At 50.3% G+C, this 11526-nt stretch overlaps 1 protein-coding gene across 1 annotated transcript in view; it reads left to right on the top strand.

Annotated features, from left to right (window-relative positions):
• Window positions 1-248: 248 nt before the first annotated feature.
• The window catches only part of RHEB (Ras homolog, mTORC1 binding), a 44644-nt gene continuing 33366 nt past the window's right edge, over window positions 249-11526 (top strand). The window contains exon 1 of the mRNA XM_030308852.1: window positions 249-405. Coding sequence (XP_030164712.1) covers window positions 354-405 — 52 coding nt within the window. The 5' untranslated portion in view covers window positions 249-353. The remainder of the gene's footprint in view (window positions 406-11526) is intronic.

The raw sequence follows: 11526 nt of genomic DNA, 5'->3' as shown, positions 1-11526 counted from the left end.
TCCCCTCTATTTCCCCTTAAAGTAAAACGTCGCCCGACGCACCCCCGTGCGTTTCGGGGGCGGGGGTGGCCGCCGCGGCGGGGAGGGCGGTGCTGACGCGAGCCGCGGAGCGGGGGAGGCCCCCCTCCCCGCCGGCGGTGGTCACGTGGGCGTGTTTGGGGGCGGGGCCGCGCGGCGGTTCCGGGCGGTTGGGCGCGCGAGCGAGGAGCCCAGGCAGCCGCGCCTGCCCGCGCCCGCCCGCCCCGCCCCTGGATGCCGCTCTGCCCCGGCGCGGCCGCCGCCGATCGCAGCACAGCAGCCGCCGCCGCCGCCGCGGTTGATGTGGTTGGCCCGGGGCTGAGGAGGCCGCCAAGATGCCGCAGTCCAAGTCCCGGAAGATCGCGATCCTGGGCTACCGGTCTGTGGGTGAGTGGCGGGCGCCGCGCGGCCTCCGCGCCGGGGCCCAGCTTCGCCTGCGCGCCGGGACGCGGCGGCCCGGCCAAGTTTGGGGTCGGCGCGGCCATGTGGCGGCCGCGCGTTTCGTAACCAGCCGCCCGCCGCCGCCACCTCCATTTTGAGCGGAGGCGGCGAGGCCGGGCCCCGCGGGGCGGCGGCGGCGGCGGCGGGGGGCGGCCCGGGCTCGGGAGGCCGCGCGTGGGGAGGCCGCGGGCGGACGGGGAGGTCCGGGGTGGTCTGGGGCCGCCGAGCCGGAGGAGGGGTGTGCTCCCGGCCGGAACCGCCGCGGGGGGAAATCGCACCTGTCTCTCCACCTTCTTGCGGCTGGTTGTCCTGATCTTGCCAGCGGCCTTTCCGCCCCAAATTCAATAAAGTCCGTGGGATTTTAACAAAGGGAACGGCACCTTGGGGTTTTTTTTCCGTCCGTGGTGAAGTTCAGCATTTTAAAGAAAACCAGGGACCTAAATTTAGGACGTTTGGCTCCCGAGGGCAAGTTTCCCCCCCAAGAAACCCAAAAGACCCCTCTTCGAAAGCCCCCTAGATGTTGCCACGACCGATGTAGGAAGGCAGAGAAAACGAGATTTCCGATCTCTCGGTGTCCTATTTTTCTACGGGGAAAAAAAAAATAATAAGGTCAGGTACTTGTAACCGGGCTGTCGAAGTGATTCAGAAGTTTGTTGGGGTTTTTTTCCCCCCCCTCCCAAAGGTTGACATATATTTGAAACTGTTCCCGGCAGTCGCCTTTCTGCGTCGCTGAGGTGGTCTGGGGTGGGGTGGGGGTGGAGGGGGTGCCGGAAAACGAGTGAGGAAACAGAACCGTTGAACTTAACCATGCTTCAGGGCGAGGCTTTATTGTCTTTGACAACCGGAAGCCTGGAGAAATTACGTTTATTTTTCGGTGTTGTTTTTAAGAAGTAACTGTCTAAGGAAAACGTGCACTTGATCGTGGTGGCGGGCGGGGGGGGTGGGGGTGGTGGATAGGGAGGTGAAAGCGAAGGTTTGGAGTCTACCGGGATTGCAGAAGGAGGCAACAATAACTGCCTTCGGAAAGCTTGTAACTGCCGGCTACCCATTGGATGAACTCCCCGACTCCGCTTTCTGTGCTGCTTCCTCACCCCCATTTTCCACCGCCGGTGCCAGGGTCTGTGCTCTTTGACCAAGATCAGCTACGGCATGCTTACTCATCCTTTTATCATCTCTCTCGTCGAAGTGCTGGGGGGTGGGGGAGTCCTGAGAATGGGGGGGGGAAACCAAAGGCTGAGAGATGCTTGTGTAGAGATAGGGGGTGCCAAGAGCCCTAGGGATAACTCTGGTATGCAGTGGGAAATCATAGGTATTTATTTACCCATCGGTGGAATGGGTGAGAGGGTCTTGGTGGCTGCCGCTCGCAAGTAACCCTGCAGCAAATCGAGGCATTGAAAAACCACCAGCAGCCCACTCCCCAAGTGCCCGTGTGGAATCTGACCTTTATTGGCAGCCTGAGTCACCCAGCCCTTGCTTCTTTCTCTCTTCTCTTTACTTCCTCTGCATTTGGAAGAGTGGGACTATGACCTGTTCTGGCTCTTGAGTGAGCTCTAATCAGATACAAAGTGCCTCTGAATAACCAAGTTGCAGGTGACATCTACCTGGGCCACCTGTTTTCAGCTTAAAAGAATGTCCTAAAGATACTGACTCACTGCTTGAAATTCTCCAGATGGTGATTCTAGGCTTCAGTAATGAGCGAGTCTAGCGTTCTATGGCGGTTTTTGCTAAAGAAGTCCTTATGTCCAACAGATCTGTTCTGTTTTGCCTTCCATCTATTACCCCCAACCTTTGCCTTTGATTTTAAAGTTGTTTACCTTTGTTAGGAACCAAGGCACTTTGTGGTTTGTGGGTCTTTTGTTTTGCCAGCATCAGAAAAGGAAGTATTGGCCACTCTTTGGAGAATTACTCAGTATTCAGACTTCTAGTTCGCGGACATGTTTGCTTGAATGCGGTTCTACTAGAGAAGTTTGAGTATATGTGTTTCTAGGCTGTGGTATTTTTTGAGGCTGAGCTGTTGTGTCCTATTGACTGAAGGGAAAGAGAGGTAGAAAAGGGGGCGCCTGAGTGACTCTGGAGCGTGTGACTCTGGATCTCGGGATTGTGAGTTCCAGCCCCGTGTTGGATGTAGAGATTGCTTAAGAATAAACTCTTTAAAGAAAATAATAAAAGGTGGTAGAAAAAGGCTCAGCTAGAACCCACACCTTTCTCAGAACGTTCTCTTAATTAACTATCTTTTGCCAGTTTGACAGGTAGGGTACTTGTCATTGTGACTTTGTCGCGTTACCGACTTTATTTGAAGAGTTCGCCTTCAGATAAAACGAAATGCTGTGATTGTTTTACTTGGCTTTCAAATTTTGCATTTTTTTTTAAAAACCTTGATAGAACTACCAGTGAGGAATGTATAATTCGCAGGTAATTTATACAGCCCTTTTTCCTGAAGTGCTTTTCCTGTTATTTACAATGTTAAATTAAGCCTTTAAGGACACGTCACCTATAACGCAGTCTGGCTTTCTGGGAGTGCTTTGTATTAATTGTTTTAGTGGTGGCACATGTTCAAGCTCCCTTACGCCCATTGTTTCTAATACAACAAGTAGTCCCATGATAGGACGTAACTAAACTAAATCAAGCTAAAAATATAGTGTCAGGTCACTGTTTTCAAATAAAATCTGGTACATCCTTCCCTGGAATCTTCAGCAGAGAGCTTTGATGGTCTCGTTTACCATTAGACCATAATCGAAAGGTTTTTGGTCATATATAAGTCTCTGAGGCTAACAAGAGAGAGGGGATCACAGGAATGTGAAAGATCATGAGAGAGAAAATGAAACAGCCCTGTGGTTTGGTAAAAGACGATTCAGAAGTAACTCAAATTATTACCTTGTCAAAATGTTTTAGGTAGTAAAGAAGATGCACCTTTTAGTTGGATACTTCATAGAGAAATATGTCATTAAATCTGTTCCCAGTGGAATACAATCCAACTATATTCTTTTTTTAATTAAAAATATCTTTTTAATGTTTTGTTTTATTTTGAGGGAAAGGGAGGGGCAGAGAAATGGGGAGACACAGAATCCGAAGCAGGCTCCAATCTCTCAGCACAGAGCCCGACACGACGCTGGGCTAGAACTCAAACTTTGGGATCATGACCTGAGCCAAAGTCGGACGCTTAACCGACTGAGCCACCCAGGTGCCCCAGAATGCAATCCAACTGTATTTTGACTTAGTGTCTTTTTAAATTACTCTATCCTTTTCTGACACATTTCATTGAAAATGATAAAAGGAAAACATTCTTCACCATATATGAAATCTGTCCTCATGTGAAGTTGTGTGTTCAGGCACTCGATAACATTTGGTTGTGTGCTTGTGGGTGGGGTAGTCCTATAGTGACCACCTTCTGTTGATGCTTGAAATTAACTTCTGTTTGTTTGTTTTTCTCTTTCGGTGCTGCTCGTTTGTTCTGTTCAAGGGAATCATCAGAGCTTGCATTTGTGATCATGACAGTTTCAGCACCGGATGTTATTTTGATGTCCCTGTGGGTTCTATCTGTCCACAATGACTTTCATCAGGCCCAAAAGAAACAGTACCTAATGATACACTGCCCCACCCCTCACCCCTGCCCCAGGCATCCACTAACCTTCCTGTGTCTGTGAATTTACCCATTCTGGACGTTTCGTATAAATGGAATCATACATACATGGTCTTTTGTGATGGGCATCTTTCGTGTCGCATGCAAATTTTCCAGATTCATCCATGTTGTAGCATGTATCAGTAATTCCCTTTCGTTGCCAACTCCTGTAGAAGAATTTTTTCTACCCTGTTCCATTGAATTCCACTGGTTTATTTTTCGCTTTCAATGGATCTTCCACCCATGACTGGTTTTGTGACATCATATCTTGGCTATTTCAAAAAGGATGGTTCACTGTTCCGCAAATCTTTCTGCGTTTTGATGCATTTCAACATATGAACTTTTTAATTTTTAATTTTTTTAATGTTTATTTTTGAGAGAGTGTGTGAGAGGGGGAAGGGCAGAGAGAGGAGGAGACACAGAATCCGAAACAGGCTCCAGGCTCTGAGCTCTCAGCACAGAGCCCGACGCGGGGCTCGAACTCACGAACCGCGAGATCATGACCTGAGCCGAAGTCGGACGCTTAACCCACTGAGCCACCCAGGCGCCCCAACATACACTCTTTTAATCACATTTTTAAACATCACCCTCATTCTCCTTAGAAGAAATGTAAACATTGGGAGGCTTTAAGCTCACCGTGCGAGATGCACGTTCTCCAGAATTCTCACGTCCTCCCGAGAGTTAAGGATTTGATGGTTGGCAGAGTGCTGCCGGTCTTCCTTGAAGTGACAGTCTCATTTCTTTCATTTTGGGAAGATGTCTGCCCAGATAGTCACATTTGAAAGAATGATGGTCGGTCACTCTCGCGAGTAAAAATGATGCTCCGTGAGCAAAGTGGCTATTTTCAGATCACTTCCCAAACAGTTGCGCGTGTGCGTTTCCTTGAGACAAACACCGTACTTCAGTATTCGGGAGCGCCATGTGTCGACATACCATTTTGTCACGCAGAATATTAAAAAGACCTGCTTTAAGGCTCAAGATAAGGTTAATCATTTTTACTGCTGCCTCAAGGGCACTCTTCCGTAGAAATTGTTCTTACCATGGGTGCATGGCTGTGAAGGCTGCAGCGTGTGATCCCTGGCGTTTGTGCGTCCGTACGTGGCTTTTGCGGCGTTGAAGTGTAAATACGAACATAGTGGGAAAGGCACCTGGTGTCTTGGTATTGTGATGAACGTGTTTTTGACCTCCTGAGCCCCCTGAAAAGGTCTCAGGGGACCCCCCAGAGTTTCTCTGCTCTCTGAGGATCGTTGGACTGTGGCATGTGCCGAGCCTGGCTGGGCTGCTACTTGCTGTCGCACAGAATTGAATGGAGAGTGGCCGCATCCTGGATGCTGCTCAAAGGGGTGGTCACCGCGGTCTTCGAGGAGCCTTCCAGAAGAGGCCCGGTCGCCTGGTCGGTCGCCTGGTCGGAGAGAGGGCTGGGGAGGCGGGAAAGCGCTCGCGAGCTCGGGGACTGAAGGAAGCGGGGTGGCTAGCAGAGAATACGGTGGGAGTTGGAAGTGAAGTTGGAGAGGTGGTCGGGGGCCGGAGGAGGGACAGCCTCGCAGGAACGTCGGGGGACCATTCCTTCTGAGCGGTGAGTAGTGAGTTACCAGAGCCTGGGGAGACTTAGGACACCTGAACGCGAGTTGACTTGGCCTCTGATTGTGATGCAGTTTGGGGTGAGTGTTGTGTTTTGACTTGGTAATGGTGAGACTCTCAGAGATCAGTAGAAATTGGCCACGGGTGGCAGCGTGTCAGGACCCACATGCTAATAACACAATTTTCCAATGTAAGCAGCAGAATGGGGGCAGGGGGACTTAAGGACAAGCAGCAGTGTTACCACAAAATGAGAAACCACCGTCCCTACCTGTGATCACGTGGTCCAAAATATACTTTTATTTTTAAATTTTTTTAACGTTTATTTTTGAGGGAGAGGGAGAGAGAGCGAGCAGGGGGGGGGCAGAGAGAGAGGGAGACACAGAGTCCGAAGCAGGCTCCAGGCTCTGAGCTGTCAGCACAGAGCTCGACACGGGGCTCGAACCCATGAACTGTGAGATCGTGACTTGAGCGAAAGTCTGCCCCGCTTAACCGACTGAGCCACCCGGGCGCCCTGACACTTTCTTTTTTTTTTTTTTTTTTTTTTTTTAGTTTATTTATTTATTTTGGTTGGGGGGCGGGGAGAGAGTCCCAAGCAGGCTCCGTGCTGTCAGCACAGAGCCCTACGCGGGGCTCAATCCCACGACCCTGGGATCGTGACCAGGGCTGAAATCAAGAGTCTGACGCCCGTCAACTGACTGAGCCACACAAGCACCCCCTACGATACTTTTTTCTTAGTTGAAGGTCTAGAATAAGGAGTTAACAACTTTAATGTTGTCCGTGAGTGGATTGTATTTAGTTATGCGAATAAGTCAGAGCTGCACTCGAACATGATTGTGCAAGTTAAAGCGTTTTGAAATCTTCAGTGATCACCCTTGAGAGAACCTTTATCCTTAGTTCTAGAACTGTTTATCATCAAGTAGCAAACTAAGCCAAAAGTAATCCAGTTCTCACAGCCCATCTTAAATCAGAATCCAAACTGGTGGGTACCTTTATCATGAATTTCTTGATTGGTTTAGAAATGTAATTTAATATCTCAAACACAGAGGTCCTGGCACATTATTTAAAAATTTTTTTACGTTTATTTATTTTGAGAGACACACGCACAAGCAGCCGAGGGGCAGAGAGAAGGAGAGACAGAATCTCCAGCAGGCTCTATGCCATGAGTGTGGAGCCAGTGTGGGGCTCAAACTCACAAGCTGTGAGATCATGACCCGAGCCAAAATCCAGAGTCGAACACTTAACCGACTGTGCCACCCAGGTGCCCCTGGAATATCATTTTAGTATTTTAACGTTCTTTTTTTTTCCCTTTTTTTTTTTTTTTTTTTTTGATTGAGAGACAGAACATGAGCTGGGGAGGGGCAGGGAGAGAGGGAGACGCAGAATTTCGAAGCAGGCTCCAGGCTCCGAGCCGCCAGCCCAGAGCCCGACGCGGGGCTCGAACTCACAAACCGCGAGATCATGACCTGAGCTGAAGTCGGACGCTTCACCGACGGAGCCACCCAGGCGCCCCAACATTCTTAAACGTATACTGGGCATCTGATAAAAAAGAGTTCTGTGTAGGACATGGGAATTTGAAGTCGAAATTGAGATTAATTTAGAACGGAAGTACTAGAAGCCTTGTATTACGCTCTGTGGGTAAGTGAAAACTGGACAGTGTGAGGATCCTCACAAAATTAACTCCCTCGTGCCCTTGGCTGCTTGGCACCCCCCTTACCTCCCTGGTCCCGCTCCCTCATTTCTCTTTCTGTTGTGTTTGCAGAAAGACTCCTCAGGGACTTTTGAAACAGAAATTGATGTTTCAACAAGATACGTGATCCTACTTTTTGCAAGATTAAAAATTGAATATTAACTCCACAGTGTCATAGTAAATAACTTGTGTACGTGGAAATGAAAATATCGACTCTCACAGTTAATGTAGTTCTATGAAATGAAAATGCTCTTCTAAGACTGTATTAGATACAAACGCACCCGGCTGATACTTCACGGTTTTCAAATCTAAATCACACTCAGGATATGTTAAAGAGAATATTTTAAACCGTAGCTTCTCTTTATTCTTGTTCAAGACTTGTTTAGATGACTAAAAAACACAAGTGGCAGAATTCAACCATGCTGGCTAACATCAAGAGGGATGAGGGCTCAAGACGATCTTGGCAAAGGGGACGCACCGAGGTAAAATGTGGCGCTCCGTGGCAGGAGGGGAGTGGGAAAACACTGGAATCTCCAGTCTGCCTGCTAGGAGAGAACTCTCCACAGTAGGGTGCATCTCTGAGCAGGCTCATACGGCCTTGAGTACACCAGGGGGCTGGAATGCGTGACTGGGAGACACAGGAGCTGGGCGCACAGAGTTGGGACCAGAAGGTCGCTGCAGTGCCCATGGGGGGAAGGGATGACCACAGATGGAAAGTCTTATGTTTAGGTTTCAGAAAAGGGTTCCCAAGTGCATACGGGTTGAGGCCCTGGGTTCATTTCCCAGGCAGGGGCGCTTGGGTGGCTCAGTTGGTTAAGTAACCATCGACTTCAGCTCAGGTCATGATCTCACAGTCTAGTCTGTGAGTTCGAGCCCCATGTCAGGCTCTGCACTGACAGCTCAGAGCCTGGAGCCTGCTTCAGAGTCTGTGTCTCCCTCTCTCTCTGCCCCTCCCCCGCTCATGCTGTCTCTTTCTCCCTCTAAAAAAATAATCAGACATTTTAAAAAAAAATTTTTTTTTAATTTGCCGGACATTTGAACCACCCAGCGCTCATTCTGAACCGCAGGGAAAGCGGTCTCTTCAGTGCTGGGTGGCGCGTGTTGAGGAGTATTGCCAACTTAGAGTAGTGGTTCTTGGAATTCATGGGCTTTCCCTGGGATTGTGGGCATGTTTTCTGGGGAAAGAGGTGGCTTCTGTCCACTCTCCAAAGGATTTCAGTCCCACCAACCCCCCCCCGCCCCCGCCCAAGATTGAATTACTAAAATGACTGGTTGAAGGGGCAGCTGGGTGGTTCATTTGGTGAAGCATCTGACTCGGGCTCAGGTCATGACTCACGGCTCATGAGTTCAAGCCCTGCCTCGGGCTGGCCACGGTCAGAGCAGAGCGGACTTCAGATCCTCTGTCCGCCCCCCCCCCCGCCCCTCCCCTGCGCACATGCACCTGTGTGCGCGCGTTCTCTCTCTCTCTCAAAAAATAAACATTTTTTATTTATTTTTTTTTTTAATTTTTTTTTTTCAACGTTTATTTATTTTTGGGACAGAGAGAGACAGAGCATGAATGGGCGAGGGGCAGAGAGAGAGGGAGACACAGAATCGGAAACAGGCTCCAGGCTCCGAGCCATCAGCCCAGAGCCCGACGCGGGGCTCGAACTCACAGACCGCGAGATCGTGACCTGGCTGAAGTCGGACGCTTAACCGACTGCGCCACCCAGGCGCCCCAAAAAATAAACATTTTTTAAAAATGACTGGTTGAAGAGGACAGGGTGGGGATTAGGTGTCATATGTTATTCAGATAGGCATTCATTAAATGCTCGAGTAAGTCCCTGCATGTGCCAGACGCTGTGTGCTGAGTCACAGAGGCCAAGGCAGTCCTGATCCCTGCCCTCAGGGAGCTTCGCGTAGTGAGGGAGCCACAGTAAGTGCCACTATTCATAGTAATAGTGGTTGTTTTCTTTTTTTTTTTATTTTTTTTTTTTAATTTTTTTTTTTTCAACGTTTTTTATTTATTTTTGGGACAGAGCGAGACAGAGCATGAACGGGGGAGGGGCAGAGAGAGAGGGAGACACAGAATCGGAAACAGGCTCCAGGCTCTGGGCCATCAGCCCAGAGCCCGACGCGGGGCTTGAACTCCCGGACCGCGAGATCGTGACCTGGCTGAAGTCGGACGCCTAACCGACTGCGCCACCCAGGCGCCCCAATAGTGGTTGTTTTCAAAGCGTGGGGTGGGGGAGGGGGGCCTTAAACTCTGGGAGGTGTAGGTCCTGTTTTTATGCCTGTTCTGCAGATGAGGAAACTGAGCCACCAAAAGGTTCGACGAGTCGCCCAAGATCACGCGTTTATTAAGTAGCTGAGCCAGGATTTGAATTGAAGCAGCGATTCCAGAGCCAGCACCACTGTCTGGGCCCGTTCACAGATCATTTTCACATACAATCGGGATAAATGCTTTGAAAGACATAATCCCGGGGACAGCTCTTGTGACCCTGGGTGGGGGTAGACAGTTGTCCCCAAAGAACCGTCATTAAATAATGCTGGAGTTAGCCGGGCAGGGGAAGAAGGGCAAATGCCTTCCAGTCAAAAGGAACGCCACGGGCAGAGCCCCTGAGGGCTGAAGGAGCCTGGCCCAGTGGGGCCGGACCCCTGCGTGGTGAATGAGGCGGAAAAAGTGAGATGTGAGCGGGCGGGGAGGTCACGCGGGACTTATCTGCGTGCGGACTGTCGGTCGGGAACCGGCCTTACAGGCCTTGTCCAAAGTTTTAGACTTTTCCCTAGAAACAGCGAAAAGTCAAGGCTGTTAAGCGACAATTAAGATGATCTTCGACACCAAGATCTACTAACGTCTTCTCTAAATATGTGTCGTGCACGCTGTACTGTCGCAGTAGAGCAAGTGAGGGAAAAGAAGGTGTCATTAGGAAAATCATAAGGAAGAAGACACATTTGCAGACAGTACGTAAACAAGCGAGCGTAGCCGCGTGCCAGTGAAACCTCACTTACAGACGCTGACATTTGAATTTCATCTAACTTCCACATCGGGAAATAGTATTGATTTTTTTTCTTTCCAACCAGTTGGAAATATAAAAACCATTTGTAGTTCGCAGGCTGTACAGAAACACCGGGGGGCACATCTGGCTCCTGGTCTGTAGTTTGCTGACCCTCCCGTATTGTGCCCTCGAGAAGATCCCTTCCCCCGCTCTGCGAGGTGCACGGGGCAGTCGGGGTGGAAGGGCGAAGACCAGGCACATCCTGCAGGGTCACCAGGCGAGATGTCGGGGACTGGTGGGGTACAGGCAGGATGATGAGGAGACAGAGTTGGCAGGTGATGAGGGGGGAATCGGCAAGGCTGCGGCGTGGGAGACGCTAAGGGTAACCTTCAGGTGGTTCCCACGAGAGCCCGGATGCGTAATGGTGCCATTGGCAGAAGGGAGAAGGGGTACGCCAGGATTCGGAGATGGACCAGATTCGTTTATGTACCTGCCAGATCACACACTCACCCTGTTTGCTGGCTGCGGAGGCCCTAGCAGGGACCCACCCAGTTCCCGTGATCCTAGAGACAGGTGGCTGTGCCCGCATTTGGGATTCTGAGGAGTTGCTGCTCCCGGATCCCCGGGTCACCCGAGGGAGTGCCCCAACACACCTTCGGGGTGCGGCGGCGTCGCCCTGCTGCCTTGGAAACGGGAGGTTGCAAGACCCAACTTGGGGCTCCCACGTGGCTTACACTGCTCCACCAGGCAGGGGTGCTGAGGATTCGTGTCCATCTACAGGGACATTCCTTGCTTTGGGGGTGGGGGGTGGGTAGGGGAGTTGCGCTCCGTCTCTAGACCTTTTCATCCTGCATAATTGCTACCCAGATGCGTAAATGTGGTATGAAATGTTTTCTTCATCTGGCCATGTTTCTGGATGACTGTTACCTTAAAAAACTGGACCGTATACAAAATGGACATATCTGCCATTTCTTAAACCTTTGTGGAAGTCTTCCTGGTAGGCAGCTAAGTTTATATACAAGTAGGATGTTCCCGTATCCTTTTTTTTTTTTTTTAATATTTATTTATTTTGGGGGAGAGCGCGAGAGGGGGACAGAGGACCCGAAGCGGGCTCTGCACTTACAGGCTGACAGCAGAGAGCCTGATGCAGGGCTCGAACTCACAAACCACGAGATCATGACCTGAGCCGAAGTCGGCCGCTC

This window comes from Lynx canadensis, chromosome A2 (genome assembly GCF_007474595.2).
Source record: "Lynx canadensis isolate LIC74 chromosome A2, mLynCan4.pri.v2, whole genome shotgun sequence".
In the NCBI taxonomy this organism is placed as follows: Eukaryota; Metazoa; Chordata; class Mammalia; order Carnivora; family Felidae; genus Lynx; species Lynx canadensis.
Note: the sequence above shows the minus strand (reverse complement) of the source record. Positions and strands in the feature narration are given on the sequence as shown.